The 18,393-nt window shown below is 39.8% G+C and overlaps 1 protein-coding gene across 15 annotated transcripts in view; it reads left to right on the top strand.

Moving 5' to 3' along the window:
- arhgef37 (Rho guanine nucleotide exchange factor 37) overlaps positions 1 to 17,776 on the top strand; it is a 236,463-nt gene extending 218,687 nt beyond the window's left edge. For all 15 annotated transcript variants that reach the window (XM_087995405.1, XM_087995412.1, XM_087995410.1 and 12 more), the window contains 2 exons: positions 14,539 to 14,723; positions 16,603 to 17,776. In XM_087995405.1, coding sequence (XP_087851531.1) covers positions 14,539 to 14,723; positions 16,603 to 16,809 — 392 coding nt within the window. In that variant the 3' untranslated portion in view covers positions 16,810 to 17,776. The remainder of the gene's footprint in view (positions 1 to 14,538; positions 14,724 to 16,602) is intronic.
- Positions 17,777 to 18,393: the final 617 nt, after the last annotated feature.

The following is an 18,393-nucleotide window of genomic DNA, read 5'->3' on the forward strand; positions in this document are numbered from 1 at the left end:
CACTTCTCAGAAGACCCACAGAGACCCAGCCAAAAGAGGACCCACACTCAAACCCCTCAGACCTCTCCTCTCTAAACACTCCAGAGGTAGCCAGGCCTTCCATCTCCACCTTGCCTGCCACTTCTAACCGTTGGAAGTTCACTCTGAGGAGGGAGAACTTTATCTAGCAAGAAGAGCCTCGACATCCAGAGCCCAGCACTACCCCTCCGGGGTTGCATGATCAAACCTCCAAACCCATGTTTTTCCACTGCCGAGCAGCCTCCCTCCACCCGTGTGGCAGAACCAGGAAGTTCACAAAGATTCAGAGAGAGGACAAGGAAAATTTATTAGTGGCACAGGTAACAATAACATATATATAGATATATATGTAATGGCACTAGTTATTTATCTGTGTACCCCTAGGGGACATATGAGGTGACCATGCCAAGTGTGGTCATACACAGCCCACCTCCCCTACCCTTCCCCCACCCCCCACAACATGACCACCTTCTGTTCCTTGCTTTACCGCATTCCACCCCTTTCACCTAAGAGGAAACATTTCTCCTTATCAACCTTACTTATGTCCCTTATAACATTGTGCATTTCAATAAGATCCCTGCTCAGCTTTCTCTCCTTTAATAGAGACATACAGCACAGAAACAGACCTTTCAGTCCAACCAGTCCATGCCGACCACAATCCCAGATGAAACTAGTCTCATCCACCTGTGCTTGGCCCTTTTTGCCTCCAAACATTTTTTATTCAGGTACTTAAATGAAAACAGCCCCAGCCATAGCTGAATTGCTCCAAACCAAGCAACATCCTGGTGAGTCCCCTCTGCACCCTCACTAGTGCAATCACAAGCTTCATATAATGTAGTGACCAAATTGGACACAATATTCCAGTTGTGGTCTAACAAAAATTTTATATAGTTCCATCATAACCTTCTTGCTTGTGTATTCAATGCCTTGACTAATGAAGGTGAGTGGCAGGGGATGGGAACCAAATGAGGAAGTTAGTGGACAGTAAAAACGGAGTAACTAAAGTCTGTAAGGAACTAGATAATGAAGTCAGCGTGACTAAGGGAAAGAGTAGGCAGGGAACTGATGATGAACGCAAAGGGACAGGTCGTCTGAGGTCCATTTGTTTTAATGTGAGAAGTGTAGTAAGCAAGGCAGATGAATGTACAACTTGGATTAGTACCTGGGAGTATGATGTTATTACTTGGTTGAAGGAAGGCATGATTGGCAACTAAATATCCCAAGATATCTATGCTTTAGGCAGGATAGAGAGGAGGTAAAACGGGTGGAGAAGTTGCATTACTGGTCAGAGAGGATATCACAGCTGTGCTGAAGGAGGGCACTATGGAAGACTCGAGCAGTGAGTTAATACAGGCAGAGTTCAGAAATAGGAAGGGTGCGGTAACAATGTTGGGGCTGTACTAAAGGCCTCCCAACAGTGAGCGGGAGATATAGGTACAAATATGTAGACAGATTATGGAAAGATATTGGAGCAACAGTGTGGTGGTGATGCGAGACCTTAATTTTCCCAACATTGATTGTTAGAGGTTAAAAGAGCAGAATTTGTAAGGAGCATCCAGGAGGGCTTTCTGGAGCAGTATGTAAATAGTCCAACGCGAGAAGGGACCATACTGGACCTGGTGTTGAGGAATGAGCGCGGCCAGGTGGTTGAAGTTTCAGTAGGAGATTACTATGGGAGTAGTGATCACAATTTCACAAGTTTTAGAATACTCATGGACAAAGACGAGAGTGGTCCTAACGGAAGATTTGGGGAAGGCCAACTATAATAAGATTCAGCAGGAGCTGGGGAATGTAGATTGAGGGCAGCTATTTGAGGGTAAATCCATATTTGATATGAGGAAGGCTTTTAAAGAGAGAATGATTAGAGTGCAGGGCAGACATGTCCCAGTGAAATGGCAAGATTAGGGAACCATAGATGACAGGTGAAATTGTGAGACTAGTTAAGAGGAAAAAGGAAGCATACATAAGGTCCAGGCAACTGAAAACAGACAAAGCTTTGGAAGAATACCAGGAAAGCCGGACTAATATAAAATGAGGAATTAAGAGGGCTAAAAAGGGTCATGAAATATCTTTAGCAAAGGGTTAAAGACAACCCCAAAGATTTTTATTCATATGTAAGGAGCAAGAAGGGAACTAGAGAAAGGATTAGCCCACTCAAGGACAAAGGAGCAAAGCTATTTGTAGACTCAGAGAAAATGGGTGAGATTCTTAATGAGTACTTGGTGTCGATATTCACTCAGGAGAGGGACATGACAGATGTTGAGGCTAGTGATTACTCGAGGTCAAGTCGCCATAAGGAGGGAGAAAGTATTGAGTATTCTAAAAGGCATTAAGATGGACAAGTCCCCAGGTTCGGATGGGATCTATCCCAGGTTACTGAGGGAAGCGAGAGAGGAAGTAGCTGGGGCCTTAACAGATATCTTTGCAGCATCCTTGAACACGAGTGTGGTCCCGGACAACTCAAGAATTGCCAATGTTGTCCCCTTGTTTAAGAAGAGTGGCAAGGATAGTCCAGGTAATTGTCGACTGGTGATCCTGTCATCAGTGGTAGGGAAGCTGCTGGAGAAGATACTGAGGGTAAGATCTATTTACATTTGGGAAAAAAATGGACTTACCAGTGATCAGCAGCATCGTTTTCTGCAGGGAAGGTCATGTTTTACCAACTTAATAGAATTCTTTGAGGAAGTGACAAAGTTGATTGATGAGGGAAGGGATGTAGATGCCATATATATGGACTTCAGTAAGGCGTCTGGTAAGGTTCCCCATGGTAGACTGATGAAGGAAGTGAAGTCACATGGGGTCCAGGGTGTACTAGCTAGATGGACAGAGAACTGGCTGAGCAACAGGAGACAGAGTAGTAGTAAAGGGAGTTTCTCAAAATGGAGAACTGTGACCAATGGTGTTCCACAGAGATCAGTGTTAGGACCACTGCTAAAAATCACACAACACCAGGTTATAATCTAACAGGTTTATTTGGAAGCACTAGTTTTCGGAGAGCTGCTCCTTCATCAGGTGGTTCATTGGGACCACTTTTTTGTGATATACATAAATTATCTGGAGGAAGGTAGAGGTGGTCTGATTAGCAAGATTGTAGATGACACTAAGACTGGTGGAGTAGCAGATAGTGATGGGGACTGTCGGAGAATGCAGCAGAATATAGATAGATTGGAAAGTTGGTGGAGAAATGGCAGGTGGAATTCAATCTGGGCAAATGTGAGGTGATGCATTTTGGAAGATCCAATTCTAGTGCAAACTACATGGTAAATGGAAATGTTCTGGGAAAATAGATGTACAGAGAGATCTGGGTATTCAGGTCCATTATACCTTGAAGGTGGCAACATAGGTCGATAGAGTGGTCAAGAAGACATATGGCATGTTTTTCTTCATTGGACAAAGTATTGAGTACAAGAGTTGACAGGTCATGTTATCGTTGTATAAGGCTTTGTTTCAGCCACATCTGGAATACTGCGTACAATTCTGTTTACCACATTACCAAAAGGATATGGATACTTTGGAGAGTCTTACAGAGGAGGTTCACCAGGATGTTGTCTCGTATGGAGGGCACTGGCTATGAAGAGAGGTTGAGTAGATTAGAATTATTTTCATTAGATAAAAGGAGGTTGAGGGGGACCTGATTGAAGTCTACAAAATCATGAGAGGTATAGACAGGGTTGGTAGCAAAATGCTTTTTCCCAGCATGGGGTCCTCAATTATTAGGGGTCATGAGTTCAAAGTGAGAGGAGAAAAGTTTAAGGGAAAAATGTGTGGAAAGTTCTTTATGCAGAGGGTGGTGGGTACCTGAAACAAGTTGCCAGCAGAGGAGGTAGGGGCAGGGACGATAGCATCATTTAAGATGTATCTAGACAGATACATGAATGGGCAGGGAGCAGAAGGATACAGATCCTTGGAAAATGGGTGACATCTTTTGATAGAGGATCTGGATTGGTGCAGGCTTAGAGGGCCGAAGGGCCTGTTCCTGTGCTGTAATTTTCTTTGTTCTCTATATATCTTAACCATCTTATCAACTTGTCCTTCAAGGATCCAAGGACATGAACACCAAGGTCTCTCTGATCCTCTGTAGTTGCTCAGGTCCTAGCATTCATCATGCACTCCCTTGCCTTGTTCGTCATCGCTACATGTGTCACATCACAGTTTTCAGGATTAAGTTCCATTTTTTTCAGGATTAAGTTCCACTTGCCACTGTTCAGCCTGTTTGATCAGTTCATCTATATTGTCCTATAGTGTAAGGTTTTCCTCTTTGTTATTTATGCCACAAATGTTTTTCTGAAATTTTCTGAAAAATTGGTGTCATCTTACTGATTAAATCTCCTACCTTTCTGTCTAGAACATTAATGTACTCTACAACTAACAAGTAACCCAGCACCAAACACTGCGGTACAGCATTTGACACAGACTTGCAGTAACAAAACCACCCTTTGATCATCACCCTCTATCTCATGTCATTTACATAGCAGAACAAGGCAGATGAATACGTAACTTGGCATTAAGTGTGCAAGCACTAAGCAAGTGAGCAGTTTTAAGGTGCAACATGGTCTAATCCATTAGCTGGGTCTCTATCTATGGGTGCAATGTGTCCTTGCTACAGTTTTTCAATGCTAGTTGTTGATACACCTTGCAATGTAAGTCTGTGCTTTGCAAGCAGCCTGAAAGTGTATTGGAGAGATGCTTGATGGTTCTAAGTCATTGACAAATGCCAATATTTATGGATGAGGGCTGTGTGCAATTGGTACCCCTGAATGCTGTTTGGTTCTATGCAACGTAGAGGTTCTTCGGAGCAGGTGGAGAGCTGACTTTGCCAGGATAATTTCTCTGTTGAGTTTTTTTTTAAGGTCTAGCTTGTTTGGCATTTTGCGAAGACAGGAAGCTGAACATTAATGATGCACATTGGGCTGTTAACAATGTACTTAACAAGCAATAATGTCCTTACTTGGCAACTTGCTACTGCCCAGCAAGACACTTGCCACACTGCTTGTGAAAAGCATAAAAAAGTAGACTGAGATTGGTCTTTCTAAACTTCTTGTCAAATTCTGTCACTAATCCCACCATAGCTTGGGTCACTTAGAGGTTACAATCAACGGTAACTGATGATACTGTCCCATGAAAAATCTGAGATATCAGGCCAAACACTCGATGGAAGTACAGCTGAATCAGGTTTTTTTTAACGTGCTAAAATAGTTTGCACCAAATATCCTGAAACATTGCAAAATAGGTTCTGTATACTTACAAAGTGGCATAAAACATTGATTGTACTGTGATGGTTGTTTAGAACATTCTGATCTGATGGATCACCTATTCTTTAATAATTTACTTTAGCACCAAAAATAATTTGCAAGAGTACATTGTAAGGAATCAATATCCATTGCTGGCTATACTTTTGTGATGCATCCCATCAGAGTGTGAGGATTTTATTTTATATAGAACACAGGCCATTTGATTTTCTTTAATAGAAAAAGTAAAACCATCTTATTTGGAATGAAGAAAGCTTCAAATAGTAAATTTTAAAAAAGTTCAGAGTAGATTGTTAAAGAAACTTTGTTTTTTGGTTACTTAAATTTTTCCATTGAAATTGGGTGATTTTTCTTTACTTTGCCGTCTACATTTCGATTCATTCTAACAATAGTTAAAGCCTCAGCTCTCTCTGTAACCTTGAGCTACAGAAACATACATAGATCTACTGCATATCTGAACTTGTTCAGGTAAATCTGTTGTGCACCTCAGGGTGAAGGATACAACTGTTGGAGAAATGAAGCATTTTCCATTTCTGTCATCTATATTTCTCTAACGAAATGGTCTGCCTCAGTCCCAATCTCAAGAAATCTTCCAATGCTACACAAGTTTGTCCAAGACCATTAGGAATTGGCTTGAAAATGCAATAAATCATTTAACAGAGGGCCCTCAGCACCAGCAAAGTTTCAGTCTGAAATGCATTTTAACATTGACCACAGAGGTGGATGTCCAATCAAATCAAAGCTTTGCAAAATAAAGGGCAGGTTTTAAAACATACTGAAGTGCCCATAAGAGGTGTCATAAAATACTTATCAGGGTTTGTATGTGTAGCCATTACTAACATTAATGTTCTTTACAATAATTTTACTTTAATGTAATTCTACTTTAATAATGAAATGTCATGTCAACATGATTTTTAAGAGAATATAACTTTTCCTGCCAAAAGCTCAACAATTTTTACATTAAGTTAAGAAGATAATTAGACTGATAGGAAATCTTTACTAGTATTTCAACTAAAACCAATGCTACCTATGGGAATATCTCAGTAGTTCCATACAAGCTTCTATAACATAGTGCTAAAATATTACATACAGAAGGAGGCCATTCGACCCATCATGGGTCTCTATCAGCTCCCAAAAAAAATCATCCAGCTAACCCCATAGCTCTCTAAATTCATCAAATATATATCCAGCTCTCTTTTGAAATCTCCTTTTGAATCCAAGTCCACCACTCTCCCAGTCAGTGCATTCCAAATCCTAACAATTCTGAGTAGACATTTCTTTCATCTCACTCCAAGCTCTCTTGCTGGCAATCTTAAAACTATGACCACTAGTTACTGACTTACCAACTAGTGGAAGCAGGATATCCTTCTCTACCCCGTTAAAATTGTTCATAATTTTGAACATCTCAATAAGGTCACCTCTTTGCTCTGAGGAGAATAAGCTCAATTTTGTTTATCTTTCCTTGTATCTAAAATCCCTCATTCCTGATATTATTCTCATACATCTCCTTTGCACTCTCTCCATGACTTTAACATCCTTTCTTAAATATGTTGCCCAGAACTAAACACAATACTTCAAATGTGGTCTGACCAATGAGATATGTAGGTGAAGCACCACTTCCTTGCTTTAATACTCTATGCTTCTATTTATGAACCCAAGGATCCTATAATCTTCTTAACAATTGTTTCAACTGCCTGGCCACCTTCAGAGAAGTATGAAAGTGAGCCTGAGGCCCCTCTGTTCCTGTATTCCCTTCAATATTGTACCATTGATCCTGTATTGTCTATCCATGTTTCTTTTATGAAAATGCATTACCTCGCGTTTCTCTGTATTGAAAGTGACCTTCGAGGTATCTGCCCATTTACCCAATTTGTCAAAGTCCCTCTGAAGGTGGTCAGCATCATCCTCATAATTCACTATTCTCCTTAGCTTTGTATCATTTGCAAATTTAGACATTTGCCCTCAACACCTATCTCCAAATTGATGATATAACTCACAAAAAGCAAGGGTCCCAACAACGACCCTGGGGGAGCACCACTTTCAACTCATCTCCAATCTGAGAAATGCTCGTCTCTACCCACCCTCTGTTTCCTATCTTGTAGTCAACTTCTAATCCCTGTTGCCAAGGACCCATCAATCCCAAACATTTCTACTTTACAGACTAACCTGCCATGTGGCACTGTCACAAATGCTTCTGAGAATCCAAATCAACAACATCCACAGTACTATCTACTGCCTGTGTCACTCATCAAACAACTCAATTAAATTTGTCAGACATAACCTGTCCTTGACAAAGCCATCTTGACTGTTTAGTATTAACATGTTTTTTTTTCTCCAAGTGTATATGTTAACCTGTATTATGGGCATCCATCAATGTTCCCACTATTGATGTCAAGCTGAGAGGTCTGTAGTTTCCTGCGTTATTCTTTGCCCCTTCCTTAAACAATGGCAGCAAATTAGCAATCCTCCAGTTCCTTGGTAATAATCCTGTATTCAGAGAGGCCCTGAAAATTTCTGTCAACAGGTCTTTAATTTGCTGCGTTATCTCTTTTAGTGCTCTTTTGTGCCTGGTGACCTCTCTACCTGGCGTGCTGCCACCCTTTTTTACACCTTTTCTTTATCTATCACTATTCTGCTCAGTTGCTCAACACCCACATTTTCAACAGGGCCATTGTCACCATTTTCTGCTTTAGTAAAGACAGTAGCAAAATACTCATTTAGTACCTCTGCCATACCCTTTGCTTCAGTAGCAGTATAGCCTGCTTGTTCCTTCTGGCCCTCATTCTATCATTCAATAATCTTCTATAACTAATATGTGTAAAAACATTTTACTTTTGGTTTAGCACAGGTTGCCATCCTTTCTTCATACTTCCTCATAACCTTCCTGACTCCAGCCTTTGCTTGTCTCCTGCATTTGAAACATTTTTCCTGATTTCTATCACAATTATTCTGGTACGCACAATTTACCTCATTTTTCTTCTTTATTTTCTCATTATTATCCCTAGTCATCCAGATTACTCTAACTTTGAACACCCCATATTTATTTCACATGGGTATGTACCGAGCTTACAAGCTACTTCATCTCTCTTTTGAAAATCTCCCATTTCTCATCCACTGATTTATCCACCAAAATGTGTTTCTCGTCAACCCATTGCAGTTCAGTTTTTAAACACTTAAAATCTGCTCTTTTTCGGTCTGGGATCTTGATCATTGACTGAATTTTATCCTTTTCCAACTTAATATTAAAGATTATTATATTATAAATTGCAGTTTCTCAAATGCTCCCCCAACTCTAACATTCTCCACTTGGTCTGCCTCATTTCCTAGGACCAGACCCAGCACAGCTCCCTTCCCAGCAGGACTGCAACTGTACTGTTCCAGAGAGTTCTCCTGCACACATACAGGAATTTCTCCCTTTGCACGCCCCACAATCTGCCTTTTACCCAGTCTATCTTAGGGTAATCGAAATCACCAGTTATCACAACCCGACTTGTCCTGATGATTTCCATAATCTACTTACAAATACTCTCATCTACTTCCTCCCCACTATTTGGAGATTTATAGTGAATACCAAGGTCACTGCTGCCTTCCTGTTTCTCACCTCCAACTGTATAGATTCCCAATTCAGGAACTGCATCTTATTCAGGGGCTATGATACTATGTTTGACCAAGACTGCTACACCACCTCTGTTTTTCCCTACCCAGTTTCTACTAAAAGCCTTGTAACCCTGGAATTCTATGTAACTGGTCCTGTTCTGGCTTGAATCTTGTTTCTCTCAGTGCTATTATCTCATATCCCTCTAGAGCAATTTCTGCTTCCAGTTTCCCAGTTTTGTTCAATAAACTCCGTGTATTTACATACGGACAGTTTCACCCAATCTCTTTCCTGCCATTGGAAGGCAGTAATTTCTTTGCTCACTGTCAACACTCAAGCATTCTGTCACTTTGTTTTCACTGTTTCCCACCTTTTCTCTTTTTGCCCTCACCGATAGTTCCAAAACTCTGCTACCTCACAATGTAGCTTGCTACATACAAAGGTTAGACAGTCACAAGTTAAAGATTGCATTCAGTGCTTTAAAAATATCTTGGGTTGTTTGGAAGGGAATGTGTCACCTTATGATCTGGCTACATGTATATTTAGCTAAATACTTCTTTTGAGAATTACAAGTTTTTGTACGTTTTTCTAATTTTGTCCTTCGAGAGTATAAAGTCATGTTCCTCATTTTATATTCAAGCCTTATAATCCTAAGTTAGAAGCATGACTAAGTCAATTTTTGAATTTAACTGTTTTTAGAAAATAAACACAGTTCTCTCTCCTAATTGTCTGTAATTAAGTGAACATGTGTGGGAGCTGTTAGCATTTCACTACAGGAAGAGGGTGGAAAAGTGGGCAAGAATGTGATCTTTTCATCTTATATAATCAAATGTCATAACTGAGTAGCTTTTCATCAATTAAAATTAATAAAAACTGTAGCAAATTTAAAAACTTAAACTAACAGATCAAATTGACAGTGAAACCTGCAGGATTGGGAAAAGAGTTCTGTCTTGTATGTAACATTTGGACCGAAAGTGATTACTAAAAGGTTCACAGTTGATTGAGAAAGGATATAATTGTTATTCTTTCTGCATCTTGGCAAAAATTTAATGTAGCACAAATCTTATAAAAAAAACTGCTTATATAAAGTCAGACATATTCTGCTGCCTTTTCTTACAGGTGGGTTTCAAGCATTTGCCAGTCAGAATAGCTTTCAAGTATACTCAGTATATAATCGATGGCAGGATTTAGTATTTAGACCAGACTAGGTTAACCACGAAATGACATCATGCTCCAAATCATAGAATACCCATCTTCAGTGCCATCTGAGACCTGCTTTTCAAATAAAATTCAATGAATAATCTAAGGATTAAAGTAAAAGGACCAAAAGTGAAATGCCCAATGGGTGATTGAAAAGAATAAAAGTAAGCAAAGAAACAAGTAAAATTCAATATGAAGTGTTAGCCTCTAAGGGCAGGATATAAACTCAGTTTAACATTTCATGCATGCCATTGACTAGACAGTTGTTTCAACAATGGGAGTAGTGTTTTGACAGTCTTCAGAGACCCCACTGCAGTAAACATCTGATACCCAACCCACTTAGCACCCTTCTTAACTGGCATCATGCCCATCTACCCACTCAAGCATCCTAACCCTATACTTACCTTATATACTTAGCCTTCAACAGGAGCTACGAGAGTCATTGTCTGTGCTGATAGACATTTGAATCACAGAATATGCCAATTACAATCATGAAAAAGGGGTGTGATTTGACTGCTCTTGACAGCCTTACACCACATGAGACCTGATAGATTAGGCCCTCTATTTCTGAAGCAATCTCCTGCCAGAAATGCAAAGTTGTTTCTTCATGGAAAAAGTAATAATGCAGTGGCAGTCTGACTGTGACTGCCATTCCTTGGAAAATCAAACCCAATGTTCTGAGCAATGTGAGTAGTTCCATCATTGTTCCAGGACAGGCTTAAACCAGTTGCTGTTCCTTGGAAGAAGGAACAACAGTAGTTTACAATAAATTCATTTTAGCAGACATAGCAACAGGAGTAGTCCATTTGGCCTTTGAATCTGTTCCAGCATTCAATTAAATCTGGTTGTGGTTTCAGCTCTACTTTATTGCTTGCAGTCCATGACCCTTGACTATCTTGTCTATCAAAGATCCATGTAACTTAGCTTTGAATAAATCTGCAAAAGAGAATTCTACACTACAATGGCCCTAAGAGAGGAAACCATATTCTCACCTCTGTCTTAAAAGTGTGACCTCTTACTCTTAAGTTACGTCCCTTAGTTTTCTTTCCTGGTGTCCACCCTGTCCAGAAATCTCAAGTTCTTGTCTGCTTCAATAAGATCACTTCTCACTCTAAACTCCAGTAGCTATAGACCTGATCTGTTCAATAAGATCACTTCTCACTCTAAATCCGGTAGCTATCAACCTGATCTGTTTGAAGTGGGAGTTAACATGGGGCACACAGACACAAGATGGCCGTTGAGTCATAAGTTGGTCACTTAGCACACAAGATGGCCACTGAGCCATTACATGGAAAAATACAGCAAAGCATACACAGATACTGCCTTAGGCCAACAGGATATCAACACAGTAGACACAGAATATAGATGATTAATTTAAGGCAGGTGGGGGAGAGAATACACATCAGTACCATCTATTGCCCACCGAAATGTCTGGGTCCAGCCACCACCTTCAATAGAAATGTTAATTACCGTATGAAAGTGTTAATACCTTAGATTTCCAGTAATGGAAAACGATCTTCCTTCTCAGGGAGAATGAGCATACCTAATTACTGCAGCAATGGACTTCCACATAGCTGCTGAAACCGACTACGACTCCGTCATGTTTTCTGTAAACAAACCATGGTGCACAAACAAAGACTCGATACTTGAATGATCATACCATGAAACGTGTAAAATATCGTGATATGCTCCAAGGGTGAAAGAAGGCTCGCAGCTGACAGCCGTAAGGCCAGATGTCTCTCTCACTCCCCAGAGCTCTGGTTTCCTTGAACAATAAACTCTGTCGTTGAATCCCGATTCTAATTCCGAGACTTGTGTTTTTCCCCACAACATATTCTTCCTAATATAATCTTTTCATCTGACGAATGAGTGGAGTAAACCTTGTCAGGACTTCTTCTAAAGCATGTATTTCTTTTGGATTAAAAACCCAAAACTGTATATTGTATTCTACATGTGCTCCCAACAATGGTTTATGCAGCTTCAGTAAAATGCCCCTACTCTTAGTTTTCATTCCTTTAGAACAGACAACATCCCGTTGCCTTCCAAATCACTTGTTATTCCTGCAAATTAACTTAATGTGATTCACGTCATTTATTTGTTTCTCTTATCAGTTTCCCAAACTCACCCCAGAGAATCAACTCCAGCTTTAGTTACTCTTTTCCTGTTCAAGTACTTGCAAAAGCTTTCACTCACACAAAATTACTCGCAAGCTTTCTCACATTATCTACTTTCCGCCACTTTGTCATTTTTTTTGTCATTCTTTGCTGGGTCCTCAAAGACAGTCCAATCCTCTGATCCCGCCAGTTTGCAGATTTGTGCAGGGTTTCTTTCAATTTGATATTATCCTCAACTTCCTTATTTAGCCATGGACAAATTAGCATGCGTCTTAAAATCTGAAAACTGGTTCAAAAGAGGGAAATCAGGAGGGCAAAAAGGGGACATGAGATAGCATTAGCAAATAGAATTCAGGAGAATCCAAAGAGTTTTTACAAATACATTACAGACAAAAGGGTAACTAGGGAGAGAATAGGGCCCCTCAAAGATCAGCAAGGCAGCCTTTGTGTGGAGCCACAGAAAATGGGGGAGATACTAAATGAGTTTTTTGCATCAGTATTTACTGTGGAAAAGGATATGAAAGATATAGACTGTAGGGAAATAGATGGTGACATCTTGCAAAATGTCCATATTACAGAGGGGGATGTGCTGGATGTCTTGAAACGGGCAAAGGTTGGCAGCACAGTGGCATATGGGTGGCACAGTGGTTAGCATTGCTGCCTCACAGCGCCAGAGACCCGGGTTCAGTTCCCGCCTCACGCGACAAGCCAGGGAACTATAAATCAGTGAGCCTGACCTTGGTGGTGGGCAAGTTGTTGGAGGGAATCCTGACGGACAGGATGTACATGTATTTGGAAAGGCAAGGACTGATTAGGGATAGTCAACATGGCTTTGTGCATGGAAAATCATGTCTCACAAACTTGACTGAGTTTTCTGAAGAAGTAACAAAGAGGATTGATGAGGACAGAGTGGTAGATGTGATCTATATGGACTTCAGTAAAGCATTCGACAAGGTTCCCCATGGGAGACTGAGTAGCAAGGTTAGATCTCATGGAATACAGGGGGAACTAGCCATTTGGGTACAGAACTGGCTCAAAGGTAGAAGACAGAGGGTGGTGGTGGAGGGTTGTTTTTCAGACTGGAGGCCTGTGACCAGTGGAGTGCCATAAGGATCGGTGCTGGGTCCTCTACTTTTTGTCATTGGATGCAAGCATAAGAGGTACAGTTAATAAGTTTGCAGATGACACCAAAATTGGAGGTGTAGTGGACAGTGAAGAGGGTTACCTCAGATCACAACAGGATCTTGACCAGATGGGCCAATGGGCTGAGAAGTGGCAGGTGGAGTTTAATTCAGATAAATGTGAGGTGCTGCATTTTAGGAAAGCAAATCTTAGCAGGACTTATACACTTAATGGTAAGGTCCTAGGAAGTGTTGCTGAACAAAGAGACCTTAAAGTGCAGGTTCATAGCTCCTTGAAAGTGGAGTTGCAAGTAGATAGGATAGTGAAAAAGGCATTTGGTCTGCTTTCGTTTATTGGTCAGAGTATTGAGTACAGGAGTTGGGAGGTCATGTTGCGGCTATACAGGACATTAGTTAGGTCATTGTTGGAATATTGCATGCAATTCTGGTCTCCTTCCTATCGGAAAGATGTTGTGAAACTTGAAAGGGTTCAGAAAAGATTTACAAGGATGTTGCCAGGGTTGGAGGATTTGACCTATAGGGAGAAGCTGAAAAGGCTGGGGCTGTTTTCCCTGGAGCATCAGAGGCTGAGGGGTGACCTTATCGTGGTTTACAATATTATGAGGGGCATGGATAGGTTAAATAGGCAAAGTCTTTTCCCTGGGGTCGGGGAGTCCAGAACTAGAGGGCATAGGTTTAGGGTGAGAGGGGAAAGATATAATAGAGACCTAAGAGGCAACTTTTTCATACAGAGGGTGGTACGTGTACGGAATGAGTTGCCAGAGGAAGTGGTGGAGGCTGGTACAATTGCAACATTTAAGAGGCATTTGGATGAGGAGATGAATAGGAAGGGTTTGGAGGGATATGGGCCGGGTGTTGGCAGGTGGAACCCGATTGGGTTGGGATATCTGGTTGGCATGGATGGGTTGGACCGAAGGGTCTGTTTCCATGCTGTACATCTCTACGACTCTATGACTCTATATCATGCCATCATAGTAATGTTGGTTTCTATTATACTCCTCGAAGCAAAATATCCTAATTTCTTCTCAAAGGGCTTTTTGATCACATTTATTTTATGTTTGGTAACTTTATTATGCTAATAAACAGTAAATATCATAGCTGATCTGTCAGCATGAGCAATTTTAAATATTTTCGGTTGTAGCAATTAAACCTGCACTTAGAACAATAAATCTAAAAGAAATGCTTCCATTCAATTATGTCATTTTATTTTTTCTATCAAGGCCATCGAGGATTTGTTCCTGCTGGAAAACTGAGTCCACTTCAGCCTGGAAAACAACTAAATAATGTTCCACTATCACAGGGCCCCTCTCTTGATCACATTGTGGATGGAGCAATTAACAGAAGAAAATCTTCTCCTTCACCTGAAAGTCCTCTTTGCCGACTTCCAGAACCAATGCAGTATCAAGTAAAGGCATTTCAATTAACATGTTCATATTTTTTACATTATACTATTACTCTGTTTCAGCTGATTTTCATCTTTCTTAACATACCAAAAGAGAGCAAAAATTAGGCTCATTTTGACCATTTCTCAGCTCAGGCACTGTTGACAGCATTCTCACTCTGAATCACAAGTTAAAGCCCCACTGCAGGACTTGAACACAAAATCAAGGCTGACACTCCGGTGCAGTACCTGAGGAATACTGAACTGTCAGAATTGCTGCTTTGAATGAGGCATTAAACTGAGGTCCTGTCTGCTTCCTTGAGTGAAATTAAAATATCCCATGTAAAGATTTAAATACATCCATATGTTTGTCCATGTATATAAATTATTTTGAAGAAGAAGAAAGGGGTTAACCCCCTGTATCTGGCCAATATTTATTTTTCAATCAATATTGCAAAAACAGGTTATCTTCAGTACCACATGGCTGTTTGTGGAAGATGTCTGTAAGTAACTTAGCTGCTGCAGCATTTCTTACTTTACAACAGTGACAACATTTCTATAATACTTCATTTGCTGTGAAATGCTTTGGAACATCCAGTGGTCATGAAAATTGCTATTAAATGCAAGTCTTGTTTTCTCTTTTATCTTCTAGAATGCAATGCTAGCTAGTCAAAAGTGTTTTGTGGCAATGAAACTCACTATAAAACATTTACAAAAATGCACTATCTTAACATCTAAAATATAACACATTCCTAAACAAGTCAGGAACTTGTAGTTATCTGCAAATGTATTTTGCAATTGTCATAATTGATTTTAAATTATTGCTTGTTTTAAGATATTGATATGGAATTAGTGAAATTATAGTGAAGAAATTACAGTAATATGTTCAATAATTCAGGTGGTTATTTTCTACTGTTCTCACTGCAAACTTGACTGACAGTTTATATTACAGTGAAGGTCCTTTGCAATATCTCAAAGGCAGTTAGGGTCATGCAATAAATGCTGGCCTCACCACTGATGCTCACATTCCAGAAATAACTAAAAAGGAAAGTCATTGGGAAAAGTCAATGTTATAATATAAGAAATGTGGCAGCCATTTCAGTTTCATGGAGGAACTGGCAATACCTTAATCTCATTCTAAAATAACTACTCTCTTTTTGCTATGGAACAACCATAGAAACAATAACAAAAAAAAAGTCCACTTCCAGTTGAAAGACAGACCATCTGTGAAAGTGAAACCGAACAAAATGGGTGTTCTAAATAAAACACTGTTGCTTCTCTATGAAACGTAGAAAACTAATCTGCAATAGACTAATATGGTGAGATAAGACCATCAATACTAAGGTTTCTCACTGCATTTTTTAATGTAGGCTTATAATTTTGATCAGAGACACAAGGGGGGAAACTTCTCCCAAACATAATTTATTTTATTTACTACAAAGACCTCTAACTGAATTAAGTGGGAATGAATGTACTTCCTCATTATATTTAACTGACAATAGATTCGATTACTTAAAGTGTGGAAACAGGCCCTTCAGCCCAACAAGTCCATACCGATCCTCCGAACAGCAACCCACTCAGACCCATTCCCCTACATTTACCCCTTAACCTAACACTACGGGTAATTTAGCATGGCCAATCCACCTAACCTGCACATTTTTGGACTGGGAGGAAACCAGAGAACCTGGAGGAAACCCACGCAATGTACAAACTCCACACAGACAGTTGCCTGAGGCGGGAATTGAACCCGGGTCTTTGGTGCTGTGAGGCAGCAGTGCTAACCACTGTGTCACCGTTCAATAATATTGAACAATGCTGAAGATCAATTCCATGATTACTGAAATGTTGAAGCAATTACCTAAAATACTGTTTTACTTATGTGTCATTGTTGATCTGTACTCAGGTTATTGCAGCATATCAGTTTACAGCAAGAGGACCTCATGAAGCCAGCTTACAACCTGGACAAGCTGTAACAATCCTGGAAGCTCATGATAAGAAGGGGAACAATGAATGGTACCTTGTTGAAGTGAATGGACAAAGGGGATATGTGCCTTCAAATTATTTGATGAAAGTGCCTTGCACTGGAGGGAGGAAATCATTTGCACTATAATATTAATAATTAGTATCCTACCATTCAAAAAGTTGCACTAACTTTTTTTTGCACATCAGTTTGCAGTGGCAAAGGAGATATGAAGAACTGTAAAACACTAATTTTGCTTTCCAAAATCTTATGTCTGCTAACATTACGAGCTTTGTTTATTTTGTTTTGAGGAGTTTAACAGAAACTAAAATTACTATGATAGCATGATATAATGAATTTTGAATCAGTATTCAGATTTTAAGATGCATCATAATATGATTGCCAAATGTTGTTCCCTCACATGTAAAACACTCAACTCTACTCATGCACTTTTTAAGCTTGTAAAGAATATTGTCCATGATAATTATATGCTTAATGTTTAATATCAAATAAGTCAATCATCAATATTCTTAAAGTTATCTATATATTAGGCTTTAACTCAGTCTAGGCAATGTGACCTTAATTTCACCACTTTTCCGATGCTGAAGACTTTCACCTTATTCAGGTGATTCTCAAAGTTGAATTTGCTGCATGGAAATGGTTGGAACCAACTTATTTTGGATAGTTGACGCAAAGTTGACAGTAGGTCATTCAGCACTATAATGAATAGTTTGCTTCTTAAAACATATGTGGGAAATTTTTTTTAACTTGTTCTGTAACTGACACTAGTATCCTTAATGCTTGAAAATTTGAAGCTAAGTATTTCATTGTGAAAATGGATTTTGTCAATCAGTAGGATAAAAATGTTCCATTTCTGTGTACTGCCCTTTCTGACTTTGCACAAACAAGTTATTTTTTGAAGGAAATTTGACACTAGTTGGAGTTTTAACAAGCTTGCACTTTATTCTCGACAGCAACTTCTTCACAATGATCAATTGTAGCATTGTATTTTACGATGAAATAGATGTTTATTGTGTTTACTTATATGGTAAATTTGAATATCTTATGTAATAGATTAAAGGAACACTAAATTAAAGGAATACTGTGAATAATGAAATTCATGGAAATATTAACTTTTTTAAAATAGAGAAACTACTTCTTATTAGAACTGCTCACTGCAAGCAAAATGTGATTTTCTCCCACTGAATTGGATGAGGAGATGATGTGTGGGGAGACATAAAATGAGGAAAAACAGAATGTGGAGTACCTATTACCTTTCTGACTCCCCCTAATTGATGGGGAAGGTCAAAGGTGTCTTCCTGCCCAGAGATCCTCTTTTGAGGTAGACATCAAAGGTAAGACCACACCTGGCTGTCTCTGTGCAGACATGGCCTGTATTAGTGGCGCTTCTTAGTAATCTCATTGTGAATGTTAGAGGGAATCAAGGTCAGAATTCTGCCTTTGTCTCAGGGCATGGGTGCGGCATCTGCCACAGCCCCTTCCAGTAGGGTAGTGATGAGTTCCCTCCTGTTGTCAGTCTTCCAGGTAAGAGCATCAGCATTTGAATTACTTTTCCCAGTTTTGTAGGAGGTGGAATCAAAACTGTGTGAGTTCAGTGGCCCATCAGCTCACTGTTGCTGCAAGCTTCACAGATATTTGCAAATACCTGAGTGGGTTGTCTGTAAATACTTAAAACTCTGCACAAATCAAAAAATCTCTGAACCTCTGGGAAAA

The sequence above is a fragment of the Chiloscyllium plagiosum genome, unplaced genomic scaffold (assembly GCF_037043375.1).
Source record: "Chiloscyllium plagiosum isolate Xiang-an unplaced genomic scaffold, Cpla_swu_hap1 HiC_scaffold_16, whole genome shotgun sequence".
Lineage (NCBI taxonomy): Eukaryota > Metazoa > Chordata > Chondrichthyes > Orectolobiformes > Hemiscylliidae > Chiloscyllium > Chiloscyllium plagiosum.